Below are 20,713 nucleotides of genomic sequence, written 5' to 3'. Positions count from 1 at the left end.
GAAGATATTATATAATAGAGACTGCTATACATTTCTCCGACGTTGCATTTTGCATTTTGTGCGAGGTTGATGGATGGTTTCAGTCAACAACAGACACATGCATTCGGGTTCCTTCATTATCGACGATCCAGTTGGAACTAGGCAAAGATTGACTATCTTTTTCTTTACATTGGCTGTTGGGATTGGCTATCTGCAAGTTTTATTTTCCTCGGTTCACGTTACTGTGGTTAATCTGGTCATAAATAGTTGCGCAGTCTTTGTTCAGTGGACGAACGTAGGTTAAGTCGAAGCCGAAAATCATGTTTTGTATTTTGTACGTGAATCGATCTTAAAAAAAGTGTTCTCCGGGTACTCGTGAAGCCGGTCTATATTTAATTCACATGAAAATCCGTATGTACATACGATACTGATCTATATAATTTGAGGCTGAAAAATTATCAAAATAAAAATACAATCTACGTCTGGAGTTGAGGATCGTTGACTCGTAATTGACGATATATGACAAACATATATCTAGGATAAAAAACAGAAAAATGCTTGGTAATTATCGTATTTCGATGTTGCATTTCGTCACTGACGTGTGAAAAAAATATTAAACGATTTTACGCCTTATCTATTCGTGCTGAATAGCTTAATATACCTTATATTTACAACTTTCAAAGCATGACGTAATTCGGCGCCAGTTGGGCGGTGCGGCAAAATTTTTGGTGTGTATTCTTATTTCTCAATAAGTATTTTATTTCATACTTAACTAAAGTTATACTTTCTCGGGTAATCGAATATATACGAACTAAATTTTGCTTCGATGAATTTCTATTACATGCCTCTCGCACAGCTGTCACGTCTATCCCATTTCTTCGATTCTCTATGTTTTCGTTCTCAACTTTTTTTTTATATATATATACTGTACAAAAATAGTACTCCTAACATGTGGACCCTTCAATTTATGTCTTCCAGCTTTTTTGAAGTGACTTCATCTGCGCACTGACATACAAAATGAGTTCCCTCCTGGGAAGTAGATTTCCTTTTTTTGCCAGTCCTGGGACGCGATCGTCTGTGGTAATCCGTCGCCTGCAACAAACATTTGCAGCTGTAAACTCATCAAATGAAAATACCCAGGTAAAATGAATAGTCTGCCTCTTACATTCCTTAAAGCATGTTCTTATCATTATCAAACTACATTTCAGCTTTCAATTCAAAATAGCACGCTGCCGTTAGGTTAATATTATGATTTATCATCACACATTGTTTAATTAACCAATGCATTTTAGACTTAATTTGACACATATAAGTCCTCCAAAAATACTCTATTAGTATCTACGTGACTATTTTATCTTCGCAAAAAACACACAGCGATACAAATTGAGTTATTTGTATATCTACGTTATTCAGGTAGCCTGTTAATATCCTGCAATTGTTTGAATAACTTGATTCTATAAGGACGCAACGTGTTCGTAATATTTGAATAGATTTGTCAAAGGTTTAATAAATGTTTGTATAACAAGAAATTAGCCCTTGACTATGCAATATAAAATATTTTTTTCACATATTTTGTCCAAAGATTCAAAATGTTACTTATCTTTACATATATAAAGGTGTATTTATTTGTATACCATTGATCAACATTTTCATGTAGATGTTTGAAAAATTTTTAGACAAATACTATATCAGCAAATTTTTGTAAAGGTATTTTGACGATGTTTGTAAAATATTTTATATATATTGCAAATGAAAAATATGTTCAGTACTATGAAAGATTTTAATAATATCTAAATATTTATAAATTCGTGTTTTCCACAGGTAATTGATACATCTGTGGATAATCGGTTGAATAAAAATACCGATAGTTGGTATTTGTCCATTGGGTTCTTTCTTTATACTCAATTGGATGCTAGCATATAACATCTCAGCAATGAATTTCATTGTCATGTTATTCCTGTTTATACAAACACCGGGCACATGATTGTCATACTATATTTGATTCACCAAGATATAAATAAGTGTGTTATTGGCAACCAGAAACGTTTTTCTCTTCTAGCCCGGAAAATTTGGCTCGGGATTGACCATGTGACCGTTTGTTTTTTTTTTAGTAGAAGTAGAAGCCCCTTGAAAAAAACAAAACAAAGAGATCATCACGAACCAGTAATCCCAAATGTATTGCAGGATATCTTGTACGTGGATATATAATATCATACAAACAATACATCAACCTGATAGTAGAATCTGATTTACGTTAAAATATAAGACAGATCAAAAGAAGATACTGATTCTAAATTATCGAATTTAATTTCAGTACCGAGAAGTGTTTCTAAATTTTTCAGACAATTGCTGAAATTGAAATACCCTGTCTTCAGAAAGCATTTCTGTAGGATTACCTAAAAGCAGATTTAACTTGCAGCACCATCTTTTCCAGACAAATTTCTTATCTTGTTGAATTTTCAGATAAATCAAACTTGAGAGTAGACGATTCTAAAAGACATTTTCATTCCCTTTCAAATAGAAAATTGGACAATTTAATTATTGATCGAAAGAAAGCATGTGTTCAAGGTGAATTTTTGTTGCAGATAGGAAACGATGTCGTTCCTGTGTTTAAACACGCATCGCGATTTGCAGACAAAACAGCTCTGCGTGATGCACATGGTGATTATACTTATCGAGGCTTGTACCTTAGTTCACGACAGTTCGCTACCCAGATAACGCAGGCTGTGTCTGCATCTCGACAAGAAAGAGTAGCTTTTCTGATGCCAAATGATGCGAACTATGTCATCACACAGTGGGCATGTTGGATGAGTGGCCAAATTGGTAAGTTCTCAGAAGTTATAAGATAATATACCTGACGTTTCGATTCACCAAGCTTGATCAAAGAGTTTCGATCTATACGCTTGTATATCCTTAAATGATACGTTAGTCTCTCTAAAACGCCAATCTATAGAAGCATGATTTTAGGTACCTTTTTAATATTTTAAGAAAACTTCAAGTTTTGTATTTGTCATTGTCATGAAAATTTTTAACTCATCTAAATTGTTCAATATTGTCTGAAAATATTTAAATTTCGGTTCCAGAATGCCTGGAAGGTACAAAATCTAACATAAAAGTCTTTCATAGACCTTGTATACTTGATACTGTAACTTGAGCGGGATTGATTTTGTGGTTTGAGTTTCAATATCAATCTGACATTCTATTTTTATGGTAGAAGTAATAAGTATTGTTTACGATTGTGGTTTTAGGTGAGTTTCCGATTAACGTGTAACAACTTTTTCTAGCTGTTCCACTTAGTTCTTCTCACCCAGCGTCTATTCTCGAATACTATATTACCGACTCGGATGCTAAGGTGCTCATCACAACTCCACAGTTTTTGCCTCTTGTTGAGCCTATAGCAAAAAGTTCAAAACGACAATTAATTGTTCTCGATGATACTTTGCGAATGTTGGCTTTGAAATTTGATGGGAAAAAAGCCAATAATAGGGGACAGTTTGAATATGAAATAGGAGATTTACCCGAGGCTGGTATGGATGGCGATTTCTACAATAATAGCAATGCCTTGTTTGTCTACACCTCTGGCACTACGGGCAAACCAAAAGGTAATATTTATTTACATAAATACTTGCAGCCGGTAGCAATCAAGAAGTGTGTTTTTTTTTGTTAGCAAAAAATTCACACATTTCATGACAAATTTTAAGTATACATGTGCAATTTGCGATAAATTATCATTGGCATATTGATGTTTTATTCATTATATATTAATAAATCTCGGATCAATTTTCCTCTTGTAATTATTCAGAGTGTATAGTTATAATATCGAAATTGTCAAAATGAATAATCGTACCCTAAAAGTTCAGAATATAATGGCGAGTAAGTGGAATGTGACTTAAATTCAACACAGGATACTTGTTTAAAAATTCAGATGTGAAAGTACACATCAATTACATTAGATGTAATATAATTTAGGTATGCACAAATGTTGAATACGACTTTTCAATTCCTGATTTTAGAATTACTGAAGGATGTTGGTTGGCCAAGAATCGATACTTGATATTAATTTTATTCCGAGATAATGTTATATTGAGTCTTTAAGAATATGAGTTTTGAATTCAAAAATAGGAAAATATTGGAATTACAAACAGAAGCTCTGATATTGATGCTTCATTCCAAATCGCTTCAAAATATTAAAAAATCTAGTAGATTTGTTCGATAACACTGTACGATGGTTTATGTTATTCAGAAGAGTATTTTTTATGAACTCACTGAAATACTTTTTTCGGGTAGCATTACATTATTAGTAGCATTGACAATATTGACTTGATTAGCGAAAAAAAATTTGGTTCATCGATGTCTTCATCGAAAATAGTTTACTGAATAAAATGAGTCATTGCAGATTGAAATTGAACGGATTCACTAAATTCTCAACAAGTTTGAATCGATTTAAAACGAAACATGCATATTATTTTTTATTTGAAATTCCAGTATTTTCCGTTTTATTATTTTTAAAAAGATCTTCATGTCTTACGAATATGATAATTTCATGAATACTCATTGTAAAACAATTTCTTAATAAAATTGAGAAAAAGTTTGGATTTTTGACGAAACAACCTCCTTGAATCCAGATGTGAATCAATATCAATACAGGACTAGCAGTGATGTTGTTACACGTATGAACTAATTAAAAGCTAACTGCAGATGTATAAAAAAATATTGACGAAGATTGATGAAGATACTAATAATTGCTTGTAACATTAATTGGTAAAGGTGTGGTTCTAAGCCATAAGAATATACAGTCACAAGTGTCTTCACTGGTCGATGCATGGAAATGGACGGAAAAGGACATAATTTTACATACACTGCCTCTTTATCATATACATGGAATAGTAAATGTTCTTCTGTGTCCACTACACGTTGGAGCACGATGTGTTATGCTTCCTAAGTTTGATGCATCTAGTGTTTGGACTCAACTGCTGGCAGTCAACGTACAAAATACAGAAAGAGTCAACGTCTTTATGGCAGTGCCTACAATCTATGCAAAGCTCATACAGGAATATGAGCAACGGTTTAACAAAAATGAGAAGATGAAGGAATACATTCACACAGTATGCAGCACCAAAATTAGGTCAGCTCACTAATTACATGTAGTACAAAAAATTCTTCACCTTTTCGTAGTTACATTATCTAACAATAAAACACAGTTTATCATGAGATTCATAGCACTGTGTTGATGTAATAATCATGAGTACAATGATTCGTTTGATTCACGTTCAAAGGACTAGAGGACACTCATTAAAAGTTTCCCAAAATGCAGTTAAGAATGCAGGATATCGAAAATAAAATAAACACGCATGTACAGAGGTCTGATATACGGAATTCATGCCATTAGAGTCCTTGTACAGAAGCTTAACATTCTGAGGCTTATTGTTAGTTGCAATGTCTAGTATCTCAAGCAAGACGGTTTGCTACACAAGTTGCTGGACGATATGGTAACGCAACTGTTTACCTTTTAATGAGAGTTTCAATTACTGTTTAAATGCTGAAATAGTGTATGTCTTCAGACTTCAAATACTTCATGCTAAAATTTGTAATCGAATTGAGCAATCTGTACAAATTCGTATTCTATAGAACGCCTATAGCTATCAGGGAAAATTTTGAAACAGGGAAGTTGAATTTGGACAATTCAATGCAATGTTAGGAAATTTTGTCTGATTCTTGGGAATTCAGAATTTTCTCTCCCTCTCCCTCTCCCTCTCCATTCCGTAATGCATCACTAGTGTTGTACTAATAATACGATTCATCAGTAAGTTATTGCTTACTGTGTGTTGTTTTATTAAGCTACAGCGGTAGAATCAATATTATTACAGAAAATGGTTACTTGACTCTGCCCAATGCAAACTCTCGTCAAACTACTCTACACCTTCCACTTTCAATATTCACCTTTCACCCTCCAACAGTTTTCACTTAGGGAAGAATTATGTTCCCGCTCTAGCAAACCTCACGTCCTCAGGGAATTTTATATTCTCCAGTTGCCAGATAACTTAATTTTAATTTTGCTTACAAAATGATTTCTATCCTTATATTCTACACTTATACTCATCAATTTGATCAAATCAATACTTTATGCCGAAGTCAAAGTTCTTGATCAAGAGAGAAATGCATTATTGACAAATGTTAAACATTTCTAGATTGATGGTTAGTGGATCGGCACCACTTCCTCGTCCTATATTTGAACGATGGGAGGAGATCACAGGTCACCGCCTATTGGAAAGATATGGAATGAGCGAAATTGGTATGGCACTCTCCAATCCAGTGGATGGGCCACGTATACCAGGTGATAAATCTTTTAACGTAGCATAAATTAATAATATACTGATCCTTGCATCTCAGAATGTATTGTAGAGTATCAGTTGATGACCGTGATTTTTCAATGAAAGTCTTTCTGGAATAATGTGTGGCTGTACTTTTTATTGCAGTGAGTTGTAATATTGATTTAGCACGACATGTTAACCAGCCAAGGGTCAAACGAACGTTTGATTCTGCAACTTCATGAATTTAACACTTCAATTAAGAGAGTATATACGAGTAGACGGCTAAAAATCAGGGTGTAATTTGGAAATTTATATCTGGACTACCGAATATTTAATTCGAATGAGGTTTGTTTTATTTTCAAGTATTTAGATCGAGCTTCTTTACCCTGTTCTCTTTATTAAAATGAATCAATCGGAAGCATTGTTAATAACAATAAAGTTAACCGTTTTACTTGATAACATGTTTTCAAGTGCTGATGATATCTCAAAAACGGCTCAACCGATTTACTTAAATTTGAAGACAGTATACTTGGATAGTTTATCCTCTTTGCCACGGTCCTACTTGTTCTTTTACTTTTCGTATTTGTCCTTACTTAAGTAAGCATCAAATTTCAACTCCAAATGGTTGCCATGACGTTCAAAAAGCAGACAAATTTGAGGATTGTCGCAAGGAGGATAAACTATCCAAGAATAATGTTTGAAATTTTAAAGTAAGTTGGTTGAGCCACCTTCGGGAGATCACTGACACTGCAAGACATGTCATTGACTGAAAAAGTTGACGTGATTGTCATTATGTATTTTACATTATTGTAATCAATGCTTACTGTTAAATGATTTGTACAAAAGAAATGTAAGTGAAGTTCGTTTTATATACTTTTGAATAAAACAAATCCCAATCGAGTTGGATAATTGGTAATAGTTCACCCACTTTTTTAGCCATACACTCGAATATACACCGTTAAAATGAAATACTATCAAGTGACTTTAGTTTTATTCAAGTGACATTTTTTTCAGGTGTACACTTGACTTTTATTATGGTCAACCCCTTAATTTAGCATTATCAAAATTACCCGTTTAGCTTTACGGAAAATGTGCAATTGTTAAGGGACCATTTCACGTGAGAACAATTAGTTTTCAGATATTTTTTTTAATTGACCCGTCGATAGCTTTACAGTAACTAGATTTTTCTGTACAAATGGGAATGAAAAAATATCTGATACCTGACCATTTCTTTTCACGAGAAAATGCTCTTTAAGAAAAACTGAATAGATTTTTAACATTGCTTTTCGGTGATAGACCCGAGATTCCATGTTACATTTTTGTTAACAACACTGAAACATATTTTTATTGATATCATTTTAATACTGATCACATGGATACTTAGGGACTGTCGGCACCCCACTCCCTGGCATAGAGGTTCGAATTACAAAATCAGACCCAGCTGGGCCGGAAACAGAAGTATTACTACAGGGTTCTTCGAAAGGATTGGAAAAGATTAATGGTTCGAATAAAGAAATAGATGGACATCTTGAAGTCAGAGGTAGTGGAATTTTTCGCGAATATTGGAAAAAGCCTGAAGCTACAAAAGAGGCGTTTACAAGAGACGGATGGTTCAAAACTGGTAAATATCAGACGATACTTTGGAAGAAAAATTTGATTCAGTAGAATTGTTTGTCAAAATAGAAGAGTTTTTGCGTAAACACTACTGACGTTAACAATTCAGAAAAACAGAAACAAATAACATGATTGACATTATAAACTTGCGGTTAATTTCAGGGGATATTGTACAATACGAAAATGAAGTGTTTAAAATCCTTGGACGAAGTTCGGTAGATATTATTAAAACTGGGGGTTACAAGGTCAGTGCACTGAATGTAGAAACTGAGATTCTTAGTCACCCGAAAATTCAGGATTGTGCTGTGATTGGTTTGCCGGATACCACATGGGGCCAAAAAGTGAGTAGATGACTGAAAATTAATTGAGTTTTACGACAAATTCAAAATTCCATGCACTTTCGTGCTAAAATTAATTATTGATATTCCAATTTTTTACGTTTCAGGTAGCTGCTATTGTCGTATTACACCCAGGAAAGGAATTAATTTTATCAGAACTTCGGGAGTTCGCCAAGAAATTGCTACCCAATTATGCCGTTCCCACAGTCCTGAAAGTAGTTGACGCAATACCGAAAAATGCTATGGGAAAAGTGAACAAGGTTGATCTTTTGAAAACTGTATTCCCTGAAAATAAAATGTAAAATTTAACGTGTCTCTGCACTGATTACAGTAATTTAGCAAGTATAACACCAAGTTGAATTTGATTTTCTCTCAGGCAATTCAGAATAAATTTATTTTTCATCGGTTATGAGTAGGAAAACATCAATTACAATTAGATGAATCGATCACAACACGCGTATTTATGTGCCTAGCCATACTAAAATAATAATGCTCATTCACGTCGATGTTAAATTATCCATATACTTTATTTGCGTTGCATTTATTCAGAACATTTAGAACATTCAGAAGCCTTAGGAATATGGATAAAAAACATTATAGTATCGTTAATCTTGGTTCGGGTACATCGACAATGAGTTGTTTGAATGGCGGCACATTGCGATCATCGCCTGTTTATTATACCTGCCACGTTGTTGTTTATAATTATAGTGATTATAAAAAAGTATAAATCAAACCTATTTATCAATTTAGAAAGTCGAACTGCATCTATTTGAAAAACACAGATGTACCTAACCAATGAGCATGATAGCTGCTTTCATGATGAAGAAATTGTAACAGGCTTGAAAAGCTGACTACCTTCCACTTCATTTGTAGCGCAACGTAGTCATCTAATTTCGATGAAGTTTTTAGCCGTTTGATGAATTGATCATTAATACGCTTAATGGTAAACACATCTATGATTATAAGTCTTTCAAGTATTAAATTAAAGTTGTTCAACAAGCATGCGTTTTGTATGATGGAGCGAAATGTGATAAAAGACTAGAGAAAGGAGGATTTTTGTTTCTAATCAGGAGTATTCAGCATACTCATCAAGATGAATCTCCAGTATGAGATGGTTGAGTTAGTTGTACATCTAACTCAAAAAAAGTTTGGTGTATAAATTTTTCACATTTTTCATTTGTCATCCAAGCCGACAAATTACTCAGTTTAACTAAGATTTGTAATAAAAATAAATATGCTTCATAATTAGACTTGTAATTCATCCTAATTATCATAATTCATGTTGTTACTTCCTATTATTTTTCTCCGTACTTAACTTATGAAATTTGTGGATAATTGTGTTTTGTTCACGGAACATGATGACGTCAGTCTATAATATGTATGTGACAACTTATTATTGCGGGATAAATTTATAGAAATGAAGAAGTGTTTATCAATTGCTTGAGAAAAACCCCTTAAAAATAAATAACCCAGCCCAATGCCGTCACTAGCGGGGTGTGTCGTCCGTGCGTAAAATTAAGTAACCAGAAAATGCGCATGCGCCAAGAAAGTCGTAGTGTGTAAAGATGAGAATTTCAATAAAGCGCATGCGCCAGCGTCGTTTTACTACACTGTTCAAAAAAGGCGTACCAACTTTTCAAACATGCGGTAAAAAAAATATCTGTTTCGCTACTAACGGCAAAGTATTTTTTTCTTTGTCAAAAACAATCCTTTTTTTCAGTGCGCGTAACATCTGTTGAAGTATAATTTCACCTAAATTCTAATAAACCGAGAATTCAGTCTGCGTACGTGTATTACCAGAAGAAAATTCTATGGTTGGATTTCAATATTAATATTTGTACATATTTTCATGTTTTATCACCGGTTTAATAACGAAAAATTAAGTATCTGAAAAATTCTGCCCCGTGCTATATAAGTTTTGAATACTTCCCGCGTGATAGTCAAGCAATTATAAGACCAAGGCCAAACTGAAACCGGTGACGGTGGGTCACATGGGATGGGTATGAATGCGTAGATTATTCGGAGAACTCCTCTTTGATCGAGCTTGTCAAAAAACTCGGTAGCAGTGGTGTTCTGAAGCAGCTACTGTTCAGAGCGTAGAATCACCGAAGTATACAGATTCAAATTTCTAGTTGCGAACACTATACAGCTCTTCACTATATCCATTTTTTACCAAAAGCAAAAATTACAGTTCTGAGTACAAAATAAAAATAAGTGTATAATAATTATCGCAGGAGACAATTCAAACACGTACTTACGTAGAACAAGTAGACGTTTACAGTAAGTTCAAGCTTCCGAAATATTTTTATTTTGTAAGGTACTGTTCATAAATTAAGTAAGGTTTTTATTGTAGGGCGAGGGACTGAACAATTTTCAGCGCAAGTTTTTTTTAATCTTGAGAAATATATCAGATTAATGCAATTGTCTGCATTTCGACTATAGCATCTTCGCCAGTCTTCTGAACACGCTTGTACTTCGCAATAAAAAACGATTCAATTACAAATTACTTTTGTAACAGTTAATTTCGAAAAAAACAATTAATTCCAATTTATTTCAAGTGGATTATTGTAAAAAGAAAATTATTACCAACTGGTACACGAAAAAGTTTGAGATGAAAATTGATCACTTTCGAGGGGGGGCAATTAGAAAAGTCGATGTAATTGTAGATCGTGCCACAATTGTCAAATCTTCATCAGGACCATTTTTACAAATAAAAACCTATTTTTTTGTCAGATATAACTTGAAGTTATAAACAAAAGTAATTCGGATATTTTTTAATAATGACATTCGGACGATTTTTCATCGAAGTTAACGCCACCTTGAATTTGTGTAGTGGTACATAGTTCTTCACTACCACGATATGTTGTAATTGCAAATCCTCTCAGAAGTTAACGTGTCTAATGTCACTCATGACTATCTAATGATTCCTGCTTTTGTAATTTATTACACGTTCTCTTACATATTTACATGGAGTAAATTACACACTGAATTCTTTCATAACTTTTATGATTTATCACACGAACATTTTCAGTAGGATAGGTATGGAATACTGGAAACTGGAAAAAATGCATATAATAAAATATTTTCGAAGTCTGAAGTAGTGCCGCAAAAGAAAGGGATACGAGACTTTCTTTTACAAATCTGATAGGTTTGGATAAAAATTGACTGACACATTTTTGATTTTGCGGATTTTAATCCACAACTTTAATCCACAAGAACATTTTTCGATGAAAGGCACTATTCTCACACGGATAGAAAGGAATTCTTGAACCAACAAATTAGATTTTGATGGCGTCTATTCACTGCAATCTAGTATTCCTTATTTGTTCCAAATACAACGACTTGAAATTCAACAATTTCGATTTAGTTAGTTTGTCAAAATGATGAGTCAAACAAATTCCTTGATTCAACGAAAGTCTTGTATAAAAATATCTCGTATATATACTAGTACTATGAACGGCCACTAGGCGGTTATTTTCTGGCTACAGAAGTAGCTTAATTTAGAAATAGTTATACAACCGGGTATTCAGCTAGGAAATCAGATATCGATGATGTAAAAAAAATTTGTCATCAGACGAATTACAACCGAAGAAAGCATAATATCAAAGTTCGAATCATCGAAATTAATATTGACTGTAAATAAACTGTACACTATTGACACATGCTCAATTTATACTTCTATGTATACGAAAATAAGTTTTCAGGTTTTACCCATAAAATAGCAGTTAAATTCCAAAAAATTTTGAGTAAAAGAAATTATAAAAGATATCATTCGAGGAATACGCTTTCTGCGCTTGAATAACTGTCAATTCAGTCAATGTAAAAGATATTTGTTACAAAAAATTTCATTACCGGTTTCATCCATATTGACCTCCTTACTTAACAAAATATTTATTGAAATGAACTCAATTTGTTTGGTACCGAAATCTTATATTATCTAAACAAGATGATGACGGTGCGTTTGATCTAATTTTTAGTAATTTCAATCACACATTTTCTCGATTTAATATTCATTTATTATTGCAAGGAACGTGCACCGTGATATCTTGATTAAATTAATAGTCAGCATGATCATTCAAAGGCTTGATTCGATTCCCTATTAAAATGTCACAAGTATTTCGTCCGACAGAAGTATTTTATTGAATTAAGTAAGTATAGTCTTTATAGGCCAGTCAATTTGTACTGCTCGTTTTTTTTTTTTTTTTTTTTTTTGCATCAATTAATTATACATTATAAGTAGACATGCGAAATTTTCTTATACCGTGTGTCGATGAGGAAAGTGCGCACTTTCCTCCTGAACACCGGTATACGATTCATGCAGTACTTACAGACAACCATGGGAAGTAGTGACTATTGCTGGTGCAGATGGACTAGCGTGATGCGCAAGACAAGAAAAAGAGTAATCTATTTTTTACTTCTCGTTTTCTGCACCGTAATCATAGGTCAAGAGATTGATACAGATGAACCGCAGTGTCTTTTAGTGGGTGAGTAAATTATGATTACCATAACATGTCCATTGACTGAAAATTTCGAAATATATCGAGAATTTTCCTGAAAGGACTTGCTCGTAGCGCATGCGATTCAACCTGCTTAATTTCGATTGGCTGACATCCGTGCTCTTCCCTGAAAAGAACAAATTCCCTAGAATTGACCGGTTGACAAGTGACAATCAACCACAACCCTAGAGTATATACTACTGGAGGTAGCTTTGCGTTTACGGAAAGTCTAGCGGAGGAGTGAGAGAAAGATATGTGTTGGCTATAATCTGTCTCGCTGTACACTTAATTGACTGAGAGAGACGGAGCAGCCCGAATATAACGTGTGTTCGTATGGAAAGTGCGCACCTTATTATGTGCGTGCGTCAAATCGTTCGAATCTTATTGGCCAACGGTTACCGCCAGAATGAACAGCCGATGCAATACCAATCGCTACTGTCGTAAAATGTCCCTAGGAGCCCACCGTTAGCGATAAGACCACAACCCATAGACATATAAGAATAAATCGCGTGAGTCATGGATAAGCGTATAAACGGCTGAGTATTCTTGTCAGACATATGGGAGTAGAGAAGGATGTCTATGGGTCCAATGCAGTTTTCTCTTTCTACATGACTATCGCATTATATTCGCTCACTCCCGCGATCTATTCTTTTGTGTCAATGCCAGTATTGGTTATCGGCCTACTATGCTGGTAACATTTTTACTTTCAAGAAAAGCTCTCGGTATATGTTTATGTGATATCGATGCAGCTCAAGTTTCTCAACTCGTATTTTTTATCTGCGCGATGGTCAATTTATTATATACATCAACATGTGGTTATAATACATAGACGGCTAGTTTTTTGGCTGAGTCGATTACGTTGGTAACGCATGTGTATTAGGATGGTTCATAAAACACGACTTTTTAATTTTTTTCGAGCACGCCTTTTAAAAGTTTCGAGATATAAAAAGAATCCACAGCTGCAAGTAGGACGTATAAAATCAACTTTTATAGGTCGATCAATGCGTTTAAAGGTCTTTTTTTTAGCGGTTTCGACTATTTGTTCATTCAAAAAATGATTTCTCTAAAGATTTGAAATAGAGGTGAACCCAAATTTCTACATTTCTTTCATATCCCGGCTTACTAAAGAAAAATTACAGTTCAGAATACAATTTACTGCAGGTTGACACGACAAACGTCATCACCTGATCAATTGATCATTTTCGAAGAATCGTTGACGAAAAAAATTGTAATCCAAAAAGCGCATTTCCCGGAAACATTAGGAAACCCGGTTTTAATTTTTCCTGCAACCAATAAGTTGTAGACCGGGGCACGACGGACCCCCTTTAAAAATCCGTACAAAAATTTGTTTTTGTCATTTTTTGGAGGGGGATCGTGGTGCCCCGGAATTTTTTTCTTTTCTTTTATGAATTACGGCAAAATGATGATGAATTTGTTTGAGATAAATCAAAATAACTAACCCGGTTCTCAAAAGCCACAAAAAATTATTACTGGCTTAGAGGGGCCGTTGTGCCCCGATCTTCCCTATATTCAGGATGTTACATGCCAACTCAGTAAACGATTGATCATGACATTTTTTATGTTCGTCAAGAATGTTTCATATGATCGTACAATCCTTAAAAACCATCCAAAATAGATTTTTACTTTTTTTACAACTCGTTTTCAGGCTATAATGAGTTTTCAGACATTCCTCAAAAGCATTCCATTTTTTTTAGAAGGGTTTCAATTTATAACTTTCTCATTCACAGACTTTAGCGTGTCAGTAAACTGTTTTTCATTCTTTAATTGGATTTTATGATTTTTACACTGATTCGAAATTTGAAAAAAGGGCGTTATTTGAAATTATTTTATTTTTAAAACTGAGAACCGGAATCCATAGCATAGAACTTGGAGAATCATTGAAAAACACAGTTATTAAACCTGAGCTAGTGAGGGTCTGCATTTTCTCAAACGGTTTCATTCCAATTTTCAAAATGTAAATTTAGCACTACACATTCAAATATTCGGTATGAATTACAGTTGATAAATTACGATAAATCACGCAATACACCGGTATATGAAAATATAAAACAAGATTTAGGAAAAGCAGTACAAAAAAAAATTACCTTCCAACTGAAGTTTGTCTGAAAATTGTCTCAATCGAAAAGCAAATAATCCTACTCATGGTTTCTGAAAATCAATCAGATAAGTTTTTAAGAGAAGTTTGAAAAATCGTAGGTTCAATATGAGTTTCTAAAAAAACGAATTTTTTCCGTAAGTTTTTTAGGGTTTTAGTATCATACGAAAAATTCTTGGTGTGAATAGAAAATCTACCGATCAATCGTTCACTGACTTGGAATGGAATACCTCATATGTGTAATGTATATGTAATATTGAATAACGGGGACATTCACGCATATTATCACAATAATTTAACTTGTCTCTTTTTTTCTCTAGGTCATCATGCGGATATTCCTGGGAAAGATTGTCCCGGCATGACGCGGGTTGGTATAAATGTTTGCAGTGGATACTGCTGGAGTGGCTCCTTCCCTACGCCTCTCAAAATACGTTCAAATAAGTATCCAAGACCAATAACAATGTCAAGAGCTTCATGCTGTAGTATAAAAGACTATGAGAATGTAAGTGTTACCAGTCTTATCATTATTGTTAGTTAATTTACCACTTTTTTTGAAATTTTTGCATTACCTTGTAGGACTCGATAATTTTTAATAAGATTTTCTTGTATTAATCTCTACGATCGAATAGTAAATTAATTCCTAAACTAATTGTGAATGTATTCTAATTATTAGAGTGAAATTCGGGTTTTGATATTAGTTTTCTAACTTATTCATTATTGATACAGCATAATCTTGTACTTTTTCTTATAGTTTACAACCACCATTCAGTGTGGGACGCATACACAAAAAGTCACCGTGCCTTCGGCAACATCGTGCTGGTGCCATGATTGCATAAATAGTTAGTTCGTCAATCACCATTAATATAATTTTTAATTGTCTAAAATTTTCAAAAATTCTTAACTAATTTCCAAATTTCCTTTACACTGTTTTTGCTTTTCCTATTTTTAGTACAGCTTTAGTTCTGTAATAATAAATATTATCATCAACGTAGATGATATTTGAAGAGGTTGCTAAACAATAAGAAAAAACATTTTGTTAACATGTATAACTACTTATTGCCATCATACTCATTAAAAACATTACTGTAGTTTACGAAATATGTATTGAAATTAGTTGATAAAGTGTTTGAATTGTTACATAATTCCATCGTCGATCCTTTCATGTGTAGAGAGGCTTTGAACTTGTAATAAAAGATCAGAAATATAAATATATATTCTGATAACTAACAACTTTGAAATCTTGTTTTATTAAATTTTATACACGAAGTAATGCGATATGTTAAAAAGTAAATTTTAGCTTGAACTCCGCGGTGAGTTTACATTCCGTGCAATTGCAGTGGACCATTTCATCTTGTCCAGTTACCTCGTGACGTCAGCAAGTGTGACGATATTCCACATTTATATTTATTGTTACGAAGTAAGTATATACAGACTATCGAGGGTGTGTTCCGAAACTAACTGGCAGCCTGGCAGCGCTAGAAACTCCCTAGTACAGAGACAGAGCTAGGGACAAACTCGGCAGCGCAAAAGAGACAAGAGATTGCTGATAGCACTGGAAGCTAATTTCGGAACGCATCTCAAATTGCGTGAAATATTCCTTGGCCCAATTATAATTTACACGTACCTCGGCAACAAATAATTGAAAAAATTGTATCGAGCAGTGTATTTAAATATAAAAATCATATGTGAAAAAGAGCATGTAATTAGTTGCGTATGAGTATTGGTGCGGCAACGAACTGCAACAACAAACAGCCAATAGGCTCACATTACACCACTAAGTACAAAGTTCACGCATTGCTTGAGTTCGTCTCCAGAAACCTCACGTGGCATTCTATGTGATAAGGTGCTAATCGAAGCATGCCACGCAGGCTCCTGTTATTCCATTTTACAATTCGCATTCAATGATTTTTAAGTTTTCTTGACTCTTAACTATAACAGCTTGAAAGTGGTGGCATTTTTTATAATTGTATAATTTAAAAATTGTTATACAATTTTTAACAACAACAGTGACATAGTTATATGGGTTTTTTATGTCTGTTTATTTTTTTTTTAACTGCGTTGTAATGGAGGTATGTATGGTTTTAATTTATTGGTTTTATTATCCGGCTTCCCACGTAATTTTGACATGGTAAAAACTCTTGCATTTGTCAGAATCTGTTCAAACTTGGTGAAGTTTCATACGATCAATTGTTGAGATTTCGAGTCATTTTTTTCACACATTTTTAATTTAATTTTAATACGGTTATAGATTAGCAGGTAGTATGATTAATTCGATAATCGAAAATCTCCGAGTTTTAATCAAGGTAAAAGTTAAATTATTGGAGAGAAAATGATTGAAAGATACGAAAATTTTCAGTTTTAAGATTTCCACTCGAATTACGCGAATTCCAATTACAATTTTAATCATTTTTTACGGGTTACGTTTAAAGAATATCAGTCAATGAAGTGTAATTTCAAACTAATATACAATTTCGTAATATTGCGTTAGTTAACGACGCCTATAATTATTTACCTGAATTACATATTAACTTCACTATAAGATTGAAAGTGATGATTATCAATATGTCTGTTGCATATATAGATAGATTACTGAAATTACGTTTTTCGGATTTCTTATACCTAGAGCTCAAAATAGACTTTGTTTCGCGACACCATTGGAAAGTACATAAATTTACAAAACTTCTGACCCACTTCACAGTACCTAGTACAAAATAGGAATGTTAAACGATAGAAATTTTCATCATCATAGAGATCATGTACTTCAAATTAAGGAAAGATGGACCAGTTATTGAGTGTGCCGATCGTCTGATTCGTGAGCTACGTGTTAATCATAATATTTGTTATACACACCTATACACATACACTAGTGTATATTCATATTCTTTTTCACTATCCGTACAGTGTAGAAGCCGAAACATATCACGCTACGAAATGACGTCGATCGACCACTCAATGCGCTACTTTTCAACAAAAAAATCACGATTCTCGTATGATAGTTTGATTTTTTTTAAACGACTACACGTGTTGAACATTTTATGGTAGTCATATGGAACAGACGGTATTCAGAATTTTTACTCAGGAATATAAATCCATGTAAACTTACGATGCTGATAGTGTATAAATTCCTGTGTCGACTATTCTTATAGGAAATTGGCTAACTCGATAAGATTTCTCTAAGATTATGATTTAGAATTGTAATTTGATGTGTGAATAGCGTAATATGGGTTGTTAACCAAGTAAGTGGTATTTGAAGTGTATGAAATTTTCGGAAATGATCTGTAAATGGGACATTCTTCATTGTTTAGCCACGTTTTTACGGACCTTCACCTATATTGTAGTGCCTAATACTCAAAAGTATAAATATTTGTGAATGTTCGTATATTTTCAAATAAATTCTTTCCGGAAACGATTTTTCTTTTTAATTGGTATACCTTGAGTTTATTGCAAGAGCTGTGTGAATAGAAAACAATGGATATGAATTTTTTTTACTCAATATCACCTTCGATATCTCTTTTAATTTTACGCGATTCGAATTGCAGAAAAAATGGCGTGAGAGTAGGTGGTATATAAATATTAAAAAATTACGAACAAAAAAAAACCTCACTTGGGTGTCACTTCGTACCCTCAACACAGCAAAAACGAATATCGTACACAAGCACTTGCCACGTAGGAAATGTTGTAAGTCACAACAAAATGTTTTCGTTGACATTAAAATTGAAAAATTTAGATTATCATTCCACGACGACAGGTAAGTTATTTGAAAATCAATATCTCCCTTCTCGACTGTAAATCGACAATCTGCAGAAAATTCCTAAACTTTGGACTGTCCGAGAGTCAACTATTTGTTTCAAATGCGTTTTTTTTTTTTATATAACTTTAATTCGTTGACTTTATTTTTTGCCAGCAACACATCGAAGATACGATGCATTGGCGATCAGTACTTTTTGGGTCTAGTTTGAGTATGATTCATCACATCCAAATAATATATTACGAATACTCGACTCTGGGTGGATGGTAAAGTGATCACCGGTTTATTAGTCAGATGAATCGATGTGCTGTATCACTTATTGATGACACCGATTAAATTTCTCTTCATCAAGCCGATCAGATTACCTCCCATTCACCGTGTATAAGTACTTATAATTATATTTTGAATCTATGTGTTCAGAGAATTCCTGCAGGGCTCGAATTAAATATGAGTGATTTTTCACACTCGTTAATTTTATTTATTTTTCCGCCAGCCTGGCACCCCATAATTTTAACTCTGGTAACAATTTCAAGTGACAGCTAATACAGTGTTTCAGTATTACTGAGGGAATTTGATTTTTGAAAATTACTTCCCACCACCAATAGCTTGAGCACGACTTGACTCGGCCGCCGGATTCACTTCTAATTGTAAATAGTTTTAAAATTACGTTTTGTTTCTGAGGTGACAGTTTTTTTCGACTTGATTTTTGGTAAGTATAAAATATGGCATGAAAATTTCATATCGATCAAGAAATCATCGATCTACGTCACAGCCGAATGATTTTGAGAGGCATGCTGCTGATCGTGAGAAGAACGAAATGCATGTTCCGGAATTCTGCGAACTTGTTTAATGCTTTTTATACATATATTATCAGAGCCCAATACTAATGAAAGATAATCTATTTCGTGTAAACTTACGAAAAGTATTAATTAAATTGGGTCTTTACTTGTATTTTGGTGTATTCATACAATAAAAATGACTACTGTTGAATAAAAAATATATGAAATTACTTACATTCCCTGGCCTGCAAATTCCAACGTCAGGGTTTGCACTGACACAAAACAAACACAAAACTGTGAACTTTATCACCTCACCATCACCAAGCAGCCACTTTTGACAGTATACAGGGTGAGTTTTTTTATCTCGAGACATCGAAATATCTCAAGAAATACGCATTGTACAAAGAAATGTTCAAAACAAAAGAAGGAGTGAATTGTTCCGCACGTGATACGATCTATATTTTTTTCCATACGAGCCATAAACTTGGAAAACATTGTATAAAAGTTGAAAGAAAAGCGGGGAGAACCTCCCCCCTCCCCCTCCCCCCGCTCCCCCTTCCTTCCTAAAACATAGATTATCATTCATTAAAGAAAACAAAATGACTATATTATTATTTTTATTTATTAGCCATTAGCTCTTGGGGTAAAAATTATTTATCACAAAGATCACTGCAATGTCCATGTCAGACTATGAAATGAAAATTTCGCAGCACGCGCGTGTTCACTCTTGAACTTCTGACTGACGACTGATGTACTACGTATAGAAATTCGTACTCTTACATTATTCGACTGCGGATAATAGAATCAGGATTCCGTACGACAGCGAGACAACTCGGGGACGTTCGAGTTCGGGAAATAGTAAACAAAGAGGCGTTGCCCAACTCTCACGAATTACACTGTTTTCGAACTGACAATTCATTCTGCGAATCAATCTGACCACAACTCTATGAGTGCAGGAAACAACTGTTATGGGAATTTAGGGGCTTTTTTTATTTTACGAATACCGGTGCGTAAAACGGGATTTTATACTCGTAAAACAGTGCGTAAAATACCACTTTGCACATCCGTATGGCAAAAAAGATTGTTCAATAAAACTTGTGTATTTTCTCATGAGAAATTTGAATCGACAATAAAAAAAATTGGGGTTTTTATTCAAGATTTCGAAGTTACTGCCCCTCACGTACTTAGGGGTTGGGTGGGGGCTTGAATTTTACGGGGTCAATTTTCCCCGTCAATATCGAGTAGCTTTTGTTTTGAACATTTCTTTGCACAATGCGTATTTCTTGAGATGTTTTCAATTTTTATTAAAAGTAAACAACTTATATTCCTAAT

At 33.8% G+C, this 20,713-nt stretch overlaps 2 protein-coding genes and 1 long non-coding RNA gene across 7 annotated transcripts; all 3 read left to right on the top strand.

The window, feature by feature from the left end:
- The first annotated feature begins 235 nt into the window (after positions 1 to 235).
- Positions 236 to 9,380, top strand: LOC124406591 (malonate--CoA ligase ACSF3, mitochondrial). Of its 4 annotated transcripts, none has more exons than XM_046882033.1 (10): positions 236 to 540; positions 663 to 707; positions 958 to 1,119; positions 2,565 to 2,802; positions 3,264 to 3,581; positions 4,747 to 5,104; positions 6,168 to 6,313; positions 7,675 to 7,911; positions 8,067 to 8,245; positions 8,350 to 9,380. In XM_046882033.1, exons 3-10 carry the CDS (start codon positions 997 to 999, stop codon positions 8,542 to 8,544), a joined length of 1,794 nt encoding a protein of 597 aa, XP_046737989.1. In that variant the 5' UTR covers positions 236 to 540; positions 663 to 707; positions 958 to 996; the 3' UTR covers positions 8,545 to 9,380. The 4 variants fall into 4 exon arrangements, with proteins under 4 accessions (XP_046737989.1, XP_046737992.1, XP_046737991.1 ...); XM_046882034.1 differs by having other exon boundaries at positions 237 to 390; XM_046882036.1 differs by lacking the exon at positions 663 to 707 and having other exon boundaries at positions 236 to 390.
- Positions 9,381 to 10,378: 998 nt separating this feature from the next.
- On the top strand, positions 10,379 to 16,082 carry LOC124406592 (thyrostimulin alpha-2 subunit). 2 transcript variants are annotated; one of them, XM_046882038.1, is made up of 4 exons: positions 10,379 to 10,522; positions 12,564 to 12,726; positions 15,175 to 15,356; positions 15,606 to 16,082. In XM_046882038.1, exons 2-4 carry the CDS (start codon positions 12,579 to 12,581, stop codon positions 15,696 to 15,698), a joined length of 423 nt encoding a protein of 140 aa, XP_046737994.1. In that variant the 5' UTR covers positions 10,379 to 10,522; positions 12,564 to 12,578; the 3' UTR covers positions 15,699 to 16,082. The 2 variants fall into 2 exon arrangements, with proteins under 2 accessions (XP_046737994.1, XP_046737993.1); XM_046882037.1 differs by lacking the exon at positions 10,379 to 10,522 and having other exon boundaries at positions 12,547 to 12,726.
- On the top strand, positions 11,220 to 18,535 carry LOC124406593. Its single transcript, XR_006929247.1, has 3 exons — positions 11,220 to 11,281; positions 17,631 to 17,638; positions 18,525 to 18,535. It is a non-coding gene; the product is annotated as an uncharacterized LOC124406593 (long non-coding RNA).
- Positions 18,536 to 20,713: the final 2,178 nt, after the last annotated feature.

This window comes from Diprion similis, chromosome 6 (genome assembly GCF_021155765.1).
Source record: "Diprion similis isolate iyDipSimi1 chromosome 6, iyDipSimi1.1, whole genome shotgun sequence".
In the NCBI taxonomy this organism is placed as follows: domain Eukaryota; kingdom Metazoa; phylum Arthropoda; class Insecta; order Hymenoptera; family Diprionidae; genus Diprion; species Diprion similis.
Note: the sequence above shows the minus strand (reverse complement) of the source record. Positions and strands in the feature narration are given on the sequence as shown.